This window comes from Amia ocellicauda, chromosome 6 (assembly GCF_036373705.1).
Source record: "Amia ocellicauda isolate fAmiCal2 chromosome 6, fAmiCal2.hap1, whole genome shotgun sequence".
Classification (NCBI taxonomy): domain Eukaryota; kingdom Metazoa; phylum Chordata; class Actinopteri; order Amiiformes; family Amiidae; genus Amia; species Amia ocellicauda.
The window spans coordinates 16760012-16779376 of NC_089855.1; the positions used below are offsets into that span (position 1 = coordinate 16760012).

A 19365-nucleotide genomic window follows, 5' to 3' on the forward strand; every position below is an offset into this window, starting at 1 on the left:
TTTACTACACACTGGGAGCACTGCAATGAAAGCTATATCATAGCAATTGTCACTGGAAAAATAGCATACATAAATATTTTTAGTTATTTCTAGATATCTGTCTTGCACGTACAGGATTCAGAATAATCAATGTTGTTTTTAAAAGTAGAATCAAATAAGTGTTTTATTTTATAACGTAAGGAGTTCACATCCATATTTTTCATATATTTGATATTTGCTGAAAGTGTTTTAGTTTGCCCTGAATTATCATTAAACCCCACTGCACTGGCTCTGTAGTGTTTCTACACCACATAAAGTGCAGCTGGCCTAAGGGCTTTCTGATGGGAAGTTCAAGCATACCTCACTGTGTGCTTTTCAGAAAAAGTTACCTCCATGTGTACCATCAGTCAGAAGATGTTAAACTTATGTCTTGTTGACTCTTAATGCCAGTTATTGATGCCTAGTTACCCCCGTAGACTGCGAAATGACTAACATTTACATATATAAATATATAATATTATATATATATGGTCCAGATGTGTGTATTGTTTTAAAAAAAAAAAAACTCAGGGCAATTTAAATGGTTGCTACCTGGTGTTAGAATTGGAAACCAGTTCATAATATATTTCATAATAACTAGGTATTACTAGATGTTAAATTGTTTTATTTTTAAAAAGCTTTCTAGGGAAAATAAAATGAATCTATGTCATGCATTTTGGAAGACTTTCAACTGAGTGTTCACAACTTGTGTTGTTTGCAAATTAATTGTCACCCATCTAACAGCCCAAGTTAAGACTTTAATATTCTGCAATGTATGATGACTTTCACCCAGCTAACAAATTAGCAATGCATAATATGTTTTATTGTCTAATTTAGGCAAACTATTGGATTTGAACAGTGAGCAATAGGTAGAGTAAAAACTTAAGTACAAAAATTAATGAATTGGAATTTTATGTATGTGTTTTGTTTTCTTATCTAAATTGACTTAATGCAATTTTGAGGCCACTCAAGTGAGATCTGGCTATGCTTCAGTGCAATAAAATAATTTCTATAATTTAAAATAATTACTCCTTCTAACACATTTATAATGTTAATCTGCCTGGTGAAAGCTTTGTAGTTTTGATAATGGGACATATTTAAAGGTATGCACAGCATTTAAAATCAAATTTCCCTTCACTAAATAAACGTAGGTGTGCTTGTCGACTATTGATTAGCCAGTCCTGGCCTTATTAAATTGTGGTAAGACCCAGAGTAGAATAATGTATTAATTGTGCTTGCCACTGTAAAATAAGGTCATTCTATAATGGCACTACTTGACTGATCTCAAGACTGAAGTGTAAAGCAAGAATAAAATGACAACTTAAAGATTTTTGCATTGAACTAATTAGCCTTTGCAGATAGAAGAGACACAGTAAGTCTGAAAATCTGAAGGGAATTCAACCAAGGAAACATTTCACATCATAGAGAAATAAAGCATATATGTGGAAGTGTTCTACTGCAGGGTGATGTTGAATGCTTCTGGGTGTTTGAATAATGCCCAGTTTGTGATGTACTGTCCCTATTGGTGGGGGACAGTAAGGTAACATCCCCACTGTGGGAGCGCACAAAAGCAAAAATAAATTTACAAGGAGCACATGTACAGTTTCATTGATTGTTAATTTCTCAACAAATATTCAGCAGCAACATGTTATTTTAAAGGAGTAGGACTTAAGTGGTTGTGTTCATTAATGCCAGAAAATGGTATTTAGTCATGAGCTTCATAGTTTCAATTCACACTGGACAGCTATCTGAAATTGTGGTTGTAGTAGCCAAAAGGTGTTCCTTAAGGTGTTACACTATGCTTGAAACCACATGTCTGAAACATGGACTGGAGCTCAAAGAAATATTGTAATAATGTGGGTTTAAGCAGAAAGATGAGGCAAATGCGATAATATTAATCATTACAGACACTGTAAATCTGAAAGTGAATGAAAATGTTATTTTTAGAGCTGTCAAAAAAAATGTAATCAATCAATCTATATTCCTAAATACAGTAGAATGAGAGGACAAGTAATCCTGCAGTTCTTAAGTTTCACTGAGATAAATCTTCAAATACCTTTTAGTAGGACAAAGAACAGACTTAAAACTGTGCTAGTGACAGACAAATCTTCCACCTATAGGTAAATTTAAAAAGATTTAAAACTAGTACATCTACTGTACACCCTGTGAAATGAATAAATGGAAAAATAACTATCGGAGCCTCATTTTGTGTATTTATTTTTGGTCTCTGGGACTTTCAGACGTCACACACATATAGTTACATCTGAATGAATAATAAGATATCTGTCACCAAGTCAGTGGTCTGTAGCATTGTGATTAATGAAGGGCTCAGTCCCATTTCAGCTGAGGAGTGTGTATCTGCTAGGAGCCAAATTCCTGTTTTTCTATTCTGAATGTACTGTGTGTATATATATATATATATATATATATATATATATATATATATATATATATTCAGTCTTTACATTTTTGCTTTTTCAATTTGAGGGTACGGAGGATATACACAGATTTCTGTAGACAAAAGCAGATCACTGTATTTATGTGACAGCTTCTGAAAGAAAATATCACCTGTAATCCCAAAATGAAACAAAAAGAACAACGTGAGTGCAAGCAGTGTGACAGACTATCATTTCAGCCACGTGCATGTAAAATGCAGTGTCTTTAATTGTCTTTCTGGTGTTTTAATTGATGCTTATAGTTGCATGTCTGTGGCACCAAATTGCTATAGCATGTTGCGTCTACTGCCATAGGTCTGCAACCAGCATGACCCCAGCACAAATGACAATCCGTGTCTCAGTGGGGTATCCGTCATATATTCATTTGTGCATAATATGCATCTGTTATTAAAAACAACAAAACAAATAAGAGGGGATCTATGGCAGTAGTCGTGTAGGCTCTGACAATGCTTGACAACACCGCTGAATAGTTTGACAGTCTTGCCCGTTATATGAAGACCTGCCTGGCGCATTACTTTTCAGAAAGCGTTAGCATTGACCAGTTTCGTTGCTGACATGATATGAAAAGGCCAGGCCAGCGCATAGGGTTAACTAAGAGGTGTGATAACCAATTGTAAGGAACAGTACAATTCTTAGTGCTTTTACTGTGTCTTTTTCAAGTAAAATAAACACCATTCTGTATGAAATAGACCAACTGTAGAACTGTCAGGACAGTATGTCTGTACAATACAAGAGATATTTCCATTTTAGTCAGGCGAGAAGTGAAATAGAGATATTCAGAGCTGCGATTGTCTTAGACACATATTTGTATTGTACATAATTACAGACTTTATGCAGTTATCCCATTACATCTAATTGAATTGAAGCAGATTATTTTGAAAACCATTTTCCAAGTTTATCACAGAATAGAATTTTAACTAGATGTGGTTGTGGTTGTCTTAATTAAAAACAAATCAAACTGTTACATTAGTAATTGATAGTGAGTGGTCTATGTCAGTTTACAAATATAAAAAAAAAAACTGGGCCTGATGCTATATTTCAGGTATAATTAATGTATATAAATACATAAATACATTATTCAATATATTTTGTTTCTAAAACGGAGTCTGGGGGCCCCAGGATTGTCTCCGAGTCTGATCCCAGACTGAACACACTGCAATACATGTAAGCAGGGCCAGAAAATCAACATCTTATTCAAAAGTGTGATTTATTGTCTTGAGTGGAAGTCTTGTCTGAGAATGAGAATCTGTTACAATTGTTTTGATTATTATTATCATTATTATTGCTGTTACTGCTGTTGTTCTTGTTATTATTACTATTATTTGTAAATACATTACTTATTATTCATAGTTTTTGTGTGTTCTAATGCTTCCTCTAATTAGTGATCTGTATTGAAAATCTGAATTGAAGCTTTCAGCTACCCTTGTTTCCACTGGCGGGTTTGGGGAATTGTAATGTGTGTCCCACACAGCCACAGTGACAGTCTTGACTGCATCTGTCTTCACACTAAACATTTGCTCTCTAATGTAAAATAATCTCCCAGTTGTGAAAATCGCAGAATTAAAAAGGCCCTGCTATTCTCTGGCCCGTAGTCTAGTGCGAACGACTCATTACTGTGCACTCGGGCTTAAACCATTGTCATGGTGACAGACAATTCGGCAGCACGTGTCACATTTCAGTAATATAAATGAATCAGTTTGCCCCAGTCCACGCTTCTGCAGTCATCTTTTTTTTTTCTTTCAGTTAATGCCACAGTTGGGTTTGTATCCCTTTGAACTCTACTGAGCATATTTTCATTTCACAGTTCAGCTTCATGACAACTTTGAAAGTTACTATTATTAATTTTCTGAAGCTCTGAAACCCAGTGAATAGAACACAATCCCCTATGAAACAGTATATCATGCCGGACGGTGATTATTTAGTCTCTATACCCTCCTGGATTCCATCGGTGTGTTGCTTATCGGCACTATTTACAGTAATTTATCCAGTTCACAGATATCCCAGATGTATGTTGTTATGTCTTATTATAATTTATTTTTTAATGGCCTCCCATGTGTCTTAAAGTGCTAGCAATACCACCTTTGCAAGTCATGCCAATTAAAGCATTTTTGAATTGAACTGAATTGAACTGATATTTGGACTAAGGAATATCTAGGAGCTGCGCTGATAGTTTAACATAACTGAACCTTTTTTATCTTAGAGCAACAACAATCTGTTTTAAAAATCCTGAAGGGATCACCAGCCATAATCTTAACAAGCAGCTTTGCAACTTTACACTTTACACAGTGATGGTTGGGCTCAATAATAATAACAATTTTCTGTCATGCTATGTTTAAGTGATGGTATATTATTATTCTTTAATACTGTAGAATGAGCTGATCAAAAGGCACTGGATAAGCACTGCTGATTCTTATTTCCATGTGTTAATATTACCCGTCTTAATAATGTGCATGCTGTTATGATGATAACGATGATAATCATAATAATAATGATAATAATAGTAGTAATAAATATTTCAGCAGGGGCAGCATCTGAAATAATAACAGTAACATTTTTATGTTCATGTTTAAACAAATCCTCAGTAGTGGTCTTTGTTTAAAAATTCTCTTTTGTGCTGTATTGTCAATCTATGTCTTGACAAGCATTAGCTGTGTCAGGTCTCCCTTAGGCCGACGCTGTCACTGCAGTCCTGTTTCTCTCTTGCTTAGTAGATTACGGGAAGTGCTGATCGCTTCATGTATTTGAAAACATCTTGACTCATTTTCCAATATTTCTAAGGGCTTTTTTGTTATAGGCCACTCTGCCAGCATGCAGGGCAGCCGCACGATCAGATTGACCTTCGAACCCGGGCACCAGTTTGTGTACCTTTAACAATATTGAGAAAATAAAAATAATTCCTGATGCCTTTTATTTTTTTTCATGATCTTGAGTCACATCCCGGAAACCAGCCAACCAGAAAAATAACATCTTGTACCACACTGCGCACCATTCGCAACTTCTCCTGAAAAGCGCAGTGGGTGGTCGCACCATAGATATATACAAGGACGTATATGTCTGTGGGCAGCCTACAAACCAGCATTAGAAGAAGAAACAGGCACATCCATAGTAGATGGCATTTTGTAGGTTAAATGGAAGCAGGCTAGTATCCACTGCTTTACAACACACAACCAGAAATGGCTGGCACTTACATGACTGGGATAAAGAAGCAGACCATTGTCATTGACAGTGTATGGGAATTTACACGTGCAGAGTGGTTAGCAAATTTAATCATCATCCTAGTACAATACAAAGAACAGACACTTAGAGACAGGACAGGAATCTGAAGTTGCCCAGAAACTGAAATAATGTCCTTAAAAAAATTGATTTATTTCAGTACAATGCAACTTTTTGTGTCTCGAAGTATCTGAATTTGATGGAGCCTGTTGATCACCCTGAATATGCATGTTAATCAATAGAGATGACATTAAGCTTTCATTAATAATGCTTTATCCGGTATTTTAGTTTAGATCCACAGGTGTTTACAATACATTTAGTTTATTATGAGATGTAACAGGATATATACAAATTATGTTAAAATTATCTATTTAAATTACACTTCTTGAATAAACTATGAATAAATATGAATCCTATTGTATTTGTATATGTATATGTCTTAAGAACGCCTGCTTTTTCCACAGCCTATTTGCAGGCTGTTCCGCATGTACTGACATTCGCTTTTGGGGAGGCTGCCGTTAGCAAACATCAAAGAGATGCTACAGCAGCAGAATTCTATGATCAATGGTCAATGAATGTGTTTTTCTCACAGTAATCTTTCATCTTCTCTCTGTGCCAAGCATGGGTGTTTCATTTCAAAATTTAAAAGTTCCAATTTGTCAGCTTTACATTCGGTCTCAACCTAGTTGTCTCTGAGATTTTGCCTGCCAGCTGTATATGTGTGCGTCTGTGTGTGTGTTTCATTTTTTACCCCCAGTATTAGGCAAAAATGCAATTTAGTTTTTTTGCATTTACATCAACAGTAAAGTGGTGAAAATGCAGATGATGCATGAAACAGTTTCACTTTTCAGAAGGATGTTCACTGAATCAATCACTCTTTTACACATAAAGTGTGATCCACATGACATTAAGGGCTCTTGAGATAAATTACAGTTAGAGCGTTTACACCATGTCTCATTGATGTAGGATTCAAAAATACACCACATATTGTCTAAAAACGTTTTTTGTTCTTATCTTGGAGTAGTGATATGTCTGTATGAACCTGATTGAGCATTACTGATTGCATTTTTTTAATTTAAATTTCCTGTCCAAAATAAACCACAGTTTCATCTCACAAGGACTGACTTTTACTCCTCTTGCATATAATGATCCATTCATCAAACTAAAAACAAAAGGTAAAGAACACCAGTTAGCAGCTTAAGTGATTACATGTGCATTTCTCCTTTTGCATTATTCAACCATTTATCTTTTTATAGTATTATTTATTTATTTATTTTACACAAAAGGTTATGACATTACAAATATGTAGGTAAATTCCTAGCACATTAGGAAATAGAGCAAACAAAACCACTTTTTACCTTTAGTAATGTCTGCATTCGGTCTGGGATGTAGAAAAAAATGTTGCAATTAGAAAAACTAAGAAATCAGCATTCAGAAAAGATACAGTGTAGATAGTATCAAACAAATAAATAAATAAATAAGACTAAATCAATTTAACTAATTTGCATAGTAAAGGAGACAATGCCTTGCTGGTGCTGTTTGTTCCCAGCTTTAATATGCTGTAAAATCTTATTTTCTAGATAAACAGTTTACTAGCAATTATGTATTGTGATTTATTGTGTATCTCAATAATCTCACTACAAACTATGGCTTAAGCAAAGCACACTGTATCAGTTCTGGCAGAAAGCTTTTTTCATGCTTAATCAATTATTTACACCACCCAGGAGTCAATGTATCAAACATTGCTGTCACTTCAAGATTTGTTTCATTAACAATTAAAAAGGAGCAGCTCAATTGACATGAGGGGAGATTGCTATCCAAGTATTTACAACCATTTTAAAACAACTTAGAATACATTTTCACGAGTATTATTCGATTTGTTAAGGTGTCAGTATCTTATCCATCAGAAGCTATAAAACATTAGCCTAGAATGGTCATATATGGTCTGAGGAGAAAAATCTAGATGGTGAGCAGATTTGCTGCGATATGCATCCCTATGGACAGACAGAAACTGAGGTTTTAATGTATTCTCCCAGTTTTTATACTGCGGTATTCATTCAGATTTCTGCTAAGTCAACAAATCCTGCTTGAGTGATCACCCCCACCCACCTCACTCCGAGCTATAACACACATTTTCACCAGTCATCTCCTGTTTTAATACCCATTTACAAATGATGCCCAAGGGGGAAATATCACAGCAAATGTGGACAGATATAACTACAGCTGCTCTGTGCACTGTAGGATACATTATCTCTCTCCAGCTTGTTTAAAACATCATACGGAAAACCTTGCATTGAAGCGCAGCCATTTAGTTATGTTTTCTGTTTAACTTTGGCAGAGGATTATTTTTATTCATACTATCTGTCCATTGAGTGTCATTGCTATAGTTCATATTTATTATACTTCAGTTTTTGATGCCTTACTTTGGGACTGTGTGCTCTGCTATTTTAAGCATTGGTGATTATGAACATGATGCATTCTTCTGCTGTTAAAGATGCTAAATTGTTCATGTAATACCTATGAGTCAAGGAGTCTCCTTTTGGCTTTGTGTCAGTTCTATACTTTAAATTATATTATCTTTAATTGTGGCATTTATAATACTGTATTTCTCATAATTAATCCAAATATTAAAATGTCTATAGTGCATGTTTTATGGAATACTTAGTTTTAAATATATGTGAATATATGTTATTTACAGTGTGTAAATATAAATATTTGGACAGTGACACAATTGCCATCATTTTGGCTCTGTATGCCACCAAAATAGATTTGAAAGGAAACAATCAATTTAAGTGTAGATTTTCATCTTTAATTTGAGGGTAGTTACATCCAAATTGGGTGAATTGTGAGTTTCAATACTTGGTTGCAAATCCTTTGCAGTCAATGACTGCCTGAAGTCTGGAACCCATAGACATCACCAGATGCTGGGTTTCTTCCCTGGTGATGCTCTGCCAGGCCTGCACTGCAGCTGTCTTTAGTTCCTGCTTGTTCTTGGGGTGTTTTGTCTTCAGTTTTGCCTTAGAAATCAAGGCAAAAAGCAAAAACATTAGGTATGGCCAAATCAACTATTTGGTACATTTGGTACATTGTTGTTGTGTTTTTTTTTTTTTATTGTCACTAGGATAAGAATTAGGAGTATCAAATTAGACACTGTGAAGCCCATCCTCTAAGTGTGATGTTTTTTTAGACTTGGATATTGACACCACCAGCACTGCAGAAAATCAAAGTGTTCATGTCCAATTGTGTTTAGGTAGTAGGTTTAATTTCTAGTAGGTTACATTTGCGTGGATTTGAAATTAAGGTTGTAAGGTTGTCTCTCTCTCTCTCTGTGTTCTTCACTCCAGGCGCTTTGAGAAGTCCGCGGAGAAGTGGCGTCGCTTCCATACAGACCTGAAGAGTCTAGCACTGTGGCTCGGTGAGGCCGAACGTACTCTGGCAGAAACAGGGATAGACTCCGCAGGCCAGGACCACAGCAAAGCCAAAGATCGCCTCAAGGTAAATAGTAGTGGGGAGTCCTCATGGATTTCTCTTTACTAGCTCTTTTAAAGGGGTTTTTGTAGTCATTTATTACAAACACCGCTGTTTGTGATGAGCAGACATGTCTTTGCTGGTTCTGTATTTGCATTACGGTTTTTTTTTATTAGTTCTGCCAACCTTGAGTCTGAAGATCTGTCCCTTGGGTTTTTTGTTGTGCTGTGTGAGGGTGCTACTGCATGTGGTTTATTAGAAGTTGAAGCATCAGGTGTTATGGCACAAGTTATTGAATCTGAAGTAAAGACATCATAAATAGGCAGACATCAACTGCTGTGAAGTGAATGTAAATAATGCAGTTTTTAGGTATCGTTGCAGTGTTGAGAATCTGTCTATAGCACTAATAAATGGATCAGCAATACAGGCCAAATGACTTCCTCTCATGCTGAATCTTACCGATGTGTCTATGATCAAATGAATGGCTTCGGTTTCTGTTTGATCAGACTATTTTCTATTGGATCAACCTGAAATTTTATAATACTGGGTCGTCGGTACTGGAGTATGCTCAAATATGTTCAAACACTGGATTATCTTGGGAAAGTGTGTGTTAATAAAATTGATTAAATATGTCATATTTAATCAATTTTATTAACACACACTTTCCCAAGATAATATGATATATGCCTATATTGACTACCTGAGCTTTTCTGTATGAATAAAACCAAAAGAACCTAAAATCATAAATACATACATGGATTATTCACCCCCCCCCCCCCCCCCATAATTTTATCACTGAGGAATTTTCTATTGTACTCATTAAAGCTGTTTGATTATATGCTTTACAGTGCTTCTGGGTAAATGCCTTAGCACTTTGATTAATGCTTGAGTTCTGCTATTCCAAGTTGTCTTTGCCCCACACATTTAGCCTAGGCGTGTCTCATCAATGAATGGGACTTGCTTTTGTTTTCTTTTGGTTGTTATATTTCTGTTGCTCCTCTGCCTTTTCATCTATTAATATATATTTTTCTTTCACGATTCTATCTCTTCCTGGAAAAAGGAGATGTAATCACTTTGAAATAATCCTGCACACCTTCTGTATATGCATCACAGACATATAAATATATTGTTCAAAACTGACCAACTGCTTTCCTTTTTCAATCTTACTATAGTGCACATGTTGACAATTACCTTTCAATCTAAACCACTTATGGTTTGAGTCGGACTCTTGGGTATATAATGTCAGAAACATACTGGTGCAATGACAGGTATTTACATGGATACATAAATAAAGAAGTATATTTTCACAATGCCATGTTCTGTTTACCACAATGACACAAGAAATGCTGGTTAACAGTGATTCATCTCTGTTGGACATATCTTAAAAGTATGCTGTGCTGTTCTTTAAAATCAAAACCTTGTGTAATGCTTGCCATCTGCAATGCAGGCTAGGCAGCACTATTGATTGAATAAGTGCCCGAATGACAACTTGGTGTATTTTCCTTTTGTGAAACCCGTCATTTACCATTTGCAAACGTAAAGTGTATTGAAGCACTTTTAAAAATAGTAAACCATCAAGACATGTGGCAAACTGTGATATGTACCAGGGCAACCAATGGCAGAGCAAAGTAAATGCATTACAACTACAAAAGTATGATACAGATTTACTGTAGTAAACTACCATTAGTCCTGTTCCAGTCCAGTTCCAGTGGAAGTGCAATCTTCTTGTTTTCAGGTTGTGAAGAAGCGTAGCATACCTTCTGATTTTTCACATTCCTTGGTAACCTGCAACTGCGTCTTCAAACTGACCAAAGCATGAAGTTTAAATGAATCTTGATGTGCATGAAAAAGTAGGAGTATTTAAATGTCATGTAAGATTTTGTTCTGCTGAAGATGGCAGATCAGTCTACCAAAGTAAAGTAGAAGGTGCATGTCTCTTACCAATATTATGCTATTTTACACTCACCAGAGAACATGTTTATGCTACTGAAATCTCACTTACTTTAAATACTTTGACCAACAATATAATTTAAATTGGCTAAGGTTTACTTCAGTCAGAAGTGGTGTGTGTGTAAAAGAGAGGCAATATATGAAAAAAAGCTAATTAAAGTACTAAATGTGTGACTGTATATTAGATATCTCTTTCATTTCATCCTCCGAAATGTACTTATCTGTGATAACCCCATATGATGGATATCTATATTAAATACATTATTATTATTATTATTATTATTATTATTATTATTATTATTATTATTATTATTATTATTATTATTATTATATATTTTTTAAAGATACAAAGGAAAGGTTATTGCACTATTTGGCACTCTGAACTAGACACATGGTTTATAACAGAGCCGGAGCATATGCTGGTTAAAATTGAGCATCGTAAAATGGCAACACACTCACATGAGAACAGTTGTTTTGAAGGCTTAGCAGACAATTACAAGACTGACACAGGAAGATGATAAAAAAATACTGCACTAGCCTGTGCCATTAGGAGACCCATCAATTAACATTTTTTATTAGGTTAGTGGCATTTGTACTGTTGGAGAGTAGAAACATTAAAATAAGTTGCTTGGAAGTGCTGTCTTATACATGACTTTGACCTTGCTGACTGACGAACAATTTTTATTTGAGGCATGTAGCACATAGAGCACCGTATTTTCATTGGATTTTTTTTTAAAGCCAGTTGTTTATCCATATTGAAACTGTGCAGAAACAGCTAATACCAGGAGTGACTTGTAAAACAGCAAGGGATTATAAATCAATTACATTCCTTGCTTCTGCAAAGTATGGCTGAATGTCAAATGACAGCGAGCATTTTGGAAGGATACTGGATTCACTAATATGGCGCAGCTCACTTGACATCCTGTGAATTGTTTTAAAGCACATTGTGTATGTTTTATTGTTTTTTATCTTCCAGATTTCTGGGCGAACATTCATGTTTATTCATGGGATAGACATTTTATCATAAAAGTTATGTGTATATAATGAAAAAGCAAAATAAAACGGTCTAAATTACATTTCTGACGTATGGTATTTTATTACCAAGTATGCATAGACATGGCAGTTGCATAACAATGCTGTCCAAGCCGGGATGATGCTGCAAAAGCTGTGACAGCAGATATAAAAACATGTCAGATGTATCCCAAGGCTGTTCTATTTCAACTGGTAGATGTTTCCTTTCTGCCAGACTTCCTTTCCCTTTAACAGTGCTTACAGAACGTCCTGCAGAACAGCCGGCTCTGCTGCATTTGTTTTCACCAGAAACTGGGCTTGTAAAACAAGATGAGCGCCGGTACAGTATAATGTCACTCGTGTCTGTAAATGTGCAACACAGTGGACACATGCTGCAATGCCACTCTGGGGAAGGAAAGAAAGCATTAGTTAAACCCATGAGCCCTACCATGAGGCTCCATTAACCAGTTGACCAGGCAACTAATTGCAATCGCACTCTTCTTAATTACCTAGCAAACAAACAGACATCCCAGGACTGCTTATTGCCTTTTTAGAAAATAGCTTTACAGTGCTATGTTCGGGGAGGCTGTTTTACCACCGTCAGCTTATTAGTGAGCAGCCGACAGTTGCTGCTTATCCAGGGTGTATGTATCACAGAGAGAGGGAGGGAGAGACACAGTTTGGCACAGGCCTGGATTGAAGACAGTAATTTAATTTGCAGGTGTTAAAAAAAAAAAGTGAAAATGTGAGCACGGTTTGTTGAGCCAGATGAAGACTTAGTGTTGTCATACACTGTTAGACATGTAATGCATTGTTTTAACTGTAGTGGTAACAAGACCACAGTGTGTCTTTATCCAATTACCGGTAATGCGGTTTTAAAGACATGGAGGGATTGTTGCAATGTTGGAATGTTTACAGCCTGTTGACTTTAACCAGCAAAAAAAGGGAATAGCCCAATGAAGAAATCAGGCTTCTGTGTAGGAATTTTATAATATAACAGCGGTACCCCAATTTGCTGAGATAATTTGGGGGTTTCGAGGGTTTGATGCGTTACTTGCTGCAGTATAATCACATGCACAGGTTTGTGTTCTTCTTTAAGATCAGACAGCTGTGATCCATCATGTTCAAGATCTCAAACTGCATCTCAGACACATAAAACAGATTACACTATGCAGTACAGTTTTTTTTTTTTTTTTGCTTCAGATTATACTGCTTCAGTTATTTATTCATTGGAGTCACTTTTGTACTTCCTTGCTTATTTTGAAGATTATACATACTGCTGATAAGCCATCCCTTAGAATTTAAACATGTAGCAGTGTATCTTCCTTAGCCATTTACAATAAATACGACATTTAGTAATTAAGCTGCTCTACTGTGTTTTTCTGATGGATTATGAGATGCTTGACTGTGAAGTGCAGTGAAGTTAGGCTGAAATTCTGAATGTGAAACTCAATCTCTTTGTGTGGATTCATCTTTAGAGGACAGTCTCATCAGTAGTCAATGGCCAGGGAAATAGACAGAAAAAGACTCCACTAATTACACTAATGGGACAGAGATTGATAAAATTGGCGGTGCTTGAGGGAAAAAGCTTCCCACGAGCAAGGTGAAGAACACCTAGGCGTACATTTTTTTTTGCTGTGGTATTGCATAGAAACATCTGCAGCAACCCAATACCTCTGCCTCAAGATATTGAACTGCTTATAGCACATTCTCACAAACAATATTAATTATTTAATGTATGTGTATTAAAAACAAATACATTGATTTCATAATTGTGAATTATGCATAGTCAAAGTGAGATTTAGTCGTGAGCATTTTATTATTATTATTATTATTATTATTATTATTATTGGTAGAGATATGAAAGTGTTGTATTTTATGTGAATCTTTGACAAAGATGATAATTAGAGAGGTTGATGTCAATGCAATAAGATATTTCATGTGCAGGTGATGAGAGAGGGCCTGACAAACAGAAGGCAATTGGACATCCTGAGGATTATGGGAAGGGTGGGACTCAATGAAAGAATGTGGGGAAATAAACAATGACAATAATGTTACAATCTGTTACAAACCATTTAAACTATGACAGGTTTAAGGTTAAATTGGGGAGAGAATCCAACTTTTTCCTTTTACACCAAAAGATAGCAGTATCATGCTCGAAACCCCCTTATGTGAAATCTCTTGCTATTATGTAATCCTGTTATGTTCTCTTGGGTAATTCTTTATCTGAGATGATTAAAATCTATTGCCTGTTTGTGGAGATACACAAGGTTTATGTAGTAACAGCTATATTAATCTTGTTAAGCAAAGCTGCAAATCCTAGTTAATTCAATAAAAGATGTAGTGGATGGGGGGAGTGTGGGGGGTGAATTGTTTTATTAAAAAAACAGTACTGCTGCTTTCAGTGTTCTAAAACCTATATTGCAAGTGTGGAAGATAGAGCTGTCAGAGTCACGGGTTTGAACATAAACTTGGTGCTGCAGGTACATGAACAGGAATATCAGTTTGAAACAGTTCTGAAATGTGAAGCTAAAGTTGATGAGGAGTCAAAGTCTGAATGCTGTGTTTACAAATGTAATTTTTACACGTTACATTATAAAGAAAAATAACCTTATATGTCCGTGCGGCACATCAATTTACATACAGAATAGAATGTGGAACCAGGAAACTGGGATGTGTGAGGGTTATATATCGGGACTATAATATGTATTTGTACACCTGCTATATTACAGGATTCTATGCATTTGTGAGTAATGTACAATTACTTTGGTGCAGTACTATATGTAATGTGTAATGTGAACCACTTTACAATTAGATCCAGACAGCTGAAGCATCTTCAAATTTCTTGTTAACACATTTAATTAGATGGATTTGGTTTCTGCTGACTTGCTATTTTTAAAAGCCAACATAGGTGTTACGTCTGGGTGGATAACAGTTTATCCAGTGAGGAAATGACTCAGTCTGGAGAAAAAATACGAAATATTAAAATGCCAAGACTCTCACACATTGTTCTCCCATGTGTTTGCAGGCTTTTAAAACAGTGGTTGTGATTTCTATCTGGTAGTCATGCACATGTTCTGGGTCAATTCACTGCCTTACACCAGTGGTTTTCAACCCCTGTGCCGCGGCACAATGGTGTGCCGTGAGATTTTTATCCCCTCAAAAATCCATCCATCCAGCCATCCATCCATCTTCGAAACCGCTTATACTGGTGAGGGTCACGGGGAAGCTGGAACCGATCCCGGCAGGCATAGGGCGCAAGGCAGGCATACACCCAGGACGGGACACCAGTCCATCGCTTGGCAACACAGACACACACACACACACACAGGGCAATTTAGAGAGACCTGTCAACCTAACCCACATGTCTTTGGACGGTGGTAGGAAACCCGGAGTGCCTGGAGAAAACCCATGCAGACACGGGGGTTACGTTTAACCTCTCACTTGAATTAACTTGTTATATGATATTGTGAACTGAACATATTTTGCTGTTAATTTATATTTACTGCAAATAGTCTGCCTGCACTAAATAAATTATTTGTATTAAGTAATTATTTCATATGTCTGTCTACTTTTTTACCATACCAATAAAAAGGCCACTCCTTGCACTTCACACATTTGCCCTTTTAATTACTCTTCTACTGACATATTTTAACACGCCATGTGCGTGTGATAATAGTTTTAGCAACCCGTTGCCATTCAGGTAAGACAATACCAAGTCAATTCGTTTATTTTTTTCATGTTGGTGTGCTGCGAGGTTTTTGGTCTTAGCAAAGTGTGCCATGGTTGGGAACCACTGGCCTACACATCACTCTGTCATACCGTGAAACATTTAGATTTCTTGTCTGAATGTACTGTAAAGATGCTTTTTTCTTATATCTAAATATCTACCTAATAGATATTGAATTGTTTTTATTAAGTTGATTACATACAATTTAATTGTTTAGACCTTGCATCCTTACAACTACTGTAACTAGCATCTTACATTCAGTTTACGATATGGCAATTCAAACACTTCTTAACTTTAATTAAAAAATAAATTAACTTCATATTTCTTGAAACACATTTATTCAAACCTTCTGGCTCCAATATTAAAGTTTCCTTCACAGTACTAGAAGTACAGTATGACATTTAGAAAAGTAATTTTCTACTTTCTTTAGAAGTTGCCTTTTTACTGAGAAAAATGCAGTAAGTTAACCCAATATGAACCCAGTATGGTCTGTCTTACACGGAGCCATAACAAAATACTGTTCAGCATTTTCAACAACAATAGTGTGCATTTTAATTTACAAGCTACAATGATCGGCTCCTCTCCAGTGTTGCCCTGATCAGTGAAGTGAAGATAGAAATGATCGGTGTGTTTTCCGCACCAACACATGCACGCACACACGCATGCAAACATTTTGAATAGTTCCAGAATTGTGCCTTAATTCAAGAGGTAGACAAAGAATAACACAAGCAGAAAAAATGCAATCATTTCTCCTCAATAGGACAACAGGCAAACTTTTATTGATGCACAGTTTCCATAGTTTCCAGAAAGTTATTCCATTCATTTTGTCCTGACCTTAATAGGTTTCCGTACTGCCAGAAAGGTATGTATCCCCTCAGAGCTGAACTACCAACTGAAAGAAGCCTGTAACCCGACTGCAGGGCAATGTCACCTACACCAAAAGAAAAGAAGAAAAAAAAAATGTAATAGGATATGATGACTTCATTGCCCCCCAGCTTCCTTTAGATTGCTTTGTAAGTACCTCCCAGTATTCCTGACTACCACCCAGGTCCATGGATTTAAATAAGGCAATAAATTGGTGGCAGCTGGGATGGATTTATTGAACATATGACACGTAGACAACAGAACTGGTGCAGTTTAGTGAAGTCCTCATCAATATGTGTACTGAGGTCAAACTGTAAAACTTTTATTACTAAACTAATACAAAACCTGAGAGACATGACGGATGGCTGAACTTTTAAACTCAGAAAGTGCCGTAGCAATGTAAATGTCATAGAAACTTTGATTCATTGCAGCAATAAGGATCTAAAAACTGAAAACCTTATTCTTGCTTTCTGTAAATATGTCATTAATATATTTTAAGATTTTTGAAATACAGAAAAAAACCTTTTAATTCCACTGTTTTTTTGTTTATTTATTTTTATTTTTTGCAGACTAACTTCACCCTCAGGAAGGGCAATAAAGTGCAATTTATACAGTCCAGAAACTTATTGCAACAAATGTACTTTGTAGTTAGCACAGATGCATATGCAACCAGCATTCAAATGTACATTAAAACAGAAAACGACTAAAATAGCATTATAAATGTTGTGGATGACAGCAGTTTCATTATATATACTAGGAAATGCCATTGCCTTGCATTTATTATCATATCATACTGTAACAAGTTTCCTTTATTGATATTACTCATTATCACCTTTCAAGACTATTTATGATGTAATAAACTAATGACTTGTGATGTACAGTGTCTCTTTGGCACCAATAGATTAGCTAGTTTGATAGTTGGCAAACATGACATGTTTCTGCATTTGCTAAACACTGTATTTCTTTGCATCCAATTGCTTAATGAAAAAGAAAGCTTTGCTGGATAATATTAACTGCTGCTAGAGATGTAATAATTACATCCAGAGCTTTTTTCTTTATGGACAGCACATTGATAGCAATAGGCGTCTTTTGTGAAGTGGCACTCTGTGGAGCTTGATTTATTTTCCTAATCTAAAAATGTATTCTCACAGGGAGCACTGACCTCCAGCAAGCAAGAGCATAATCAGAAGAATTCACACAGGGAAATAATTAGAGGTAGTTCTTTGGAAGCTGTGTCATTTCAATATAGTAGCAATAATAATAATAATAATAATAATAATAATAATAATAATAATAATAATAATAATTCCAGCACTTTTGAGCTACAGATAAGAGCCATAAATATAATCATGTAGTTTGTATTAGTTCCTTCTATATATATGTACATTTTGTGGTTTATATTATTAAATGTATCAGATGCAATTAACCTCTGTGATCTTTCATGTGAAGAATGTAGGAGAATGGTGGTAATTTTTCCAGTTATTAATGGACAATTGATAACCCTCTTTATGCCGTAACAAACAGAGAGGTTAATGATGTGTAAATATTGCTTTTAGAGTAAATCTTTTAAGAGCCTTAAATAAATGTTATTACTTCCCGTGGTAATATCTAATTGTTACATGGACTACTGTTTCTTGCTTGTCACAATATAAATACTTTACCTGTGCAGAAATGTATCAGTTTTATATCCAGTGCTAATTGTGTGAATGCTGTACCTTAATCAAACATGTATTTGAGGTAAGACAAAATTAAAATCACAATTAGTCAGTTTTGGTAGGACTGGACAACTAGCATTTCAAAATATCCTTGCCGTATTGATGCCATGAATAAATTAGACTTTTCCTTAGGAATCCTTTCTTGTCATGCTTAGTTGTAATACGTAAGACAGAGTTTTTCATGACATCTAGTCATATGCTCTGCTTGCAGATTTTATGAATAGCAATGAGATCTAATATTTATTTGTCAGTAATGTTTGTTCACTGATTTATATTTGACTAATTGTTTTTATTTATTTATCAATTGATTGATTTGTTCTTCCTCTTGCTCCTTTTAATTTCAATGTGAACTGACTATATTGCAAAAGCCACGCCTTGCAGACATAACGACCACCAGGCTAATGAAAATGAATCCATGACACAGTCAAGAAATAGAAGGCTGTGAATGTTCCCTAATGTAAAACCCTGGCAGTGTGCCAGGTCAGGCTACTCCACTGAATAAAGATGGGGTCTCTGAAGCATCATTAGCATACCGGCCAAGTGTCTTACATTCTCCAGTGAAAAGATAATGAAAATGAAGTCCAACTGTCTGTCATAGTGCTTGCACAGTGGAGTTTGCGTGCCATTATGATATTATTCTTTTGTCTGATCTGCACAGTAGTGGTCCTTTGATGTTTTATTTGATTTGATTATGTTCATTAGCCACAAATCTGATGAGCAGAATGACATTCAACACAACAAACTGCAGCTTCCAACCTCAGAGTACCATTTAGAAATGTTCAGAGGATAAAATTAAGACATTCAGTCCCTGCCATTTTAATATTTGAAGGAGAGAAGAAGTAGCATGGAAAGTCTCAAGGTGAATCCTAAGCAAATCCTTTGAAAACCAAAAACATAGTCACCATATTCCATGGTACACTTCTATAATACAATAATCTCA

At 35.6% G+C, this 19365-nt stretch overlaps 1 protein-coding gene across 11 annotated transcripts in view; it reads left to right on the forward strand.

The window, feature by feature from the left end:
• The window catches only part of dmd (dystrophin), a 631463-nt gene that overhangs the window by 317360 nt on the left and 294738 nt on the right, over positions 1-19365 (forward strand). For all 11 annotated transcript variants that reach the window (XM_066706366.1, XM_066706368.1, XM_066706373.1 and 8 more), the window contains one exon: positions 9032-9182. In XM_066706366.1, the coding sequence (XP_066562463.1) occupies positions 9032-9182 (151 nt within the window). The remainder of the gene's footprint in view (positions 1-9031; positions 9183-19365) is intronic.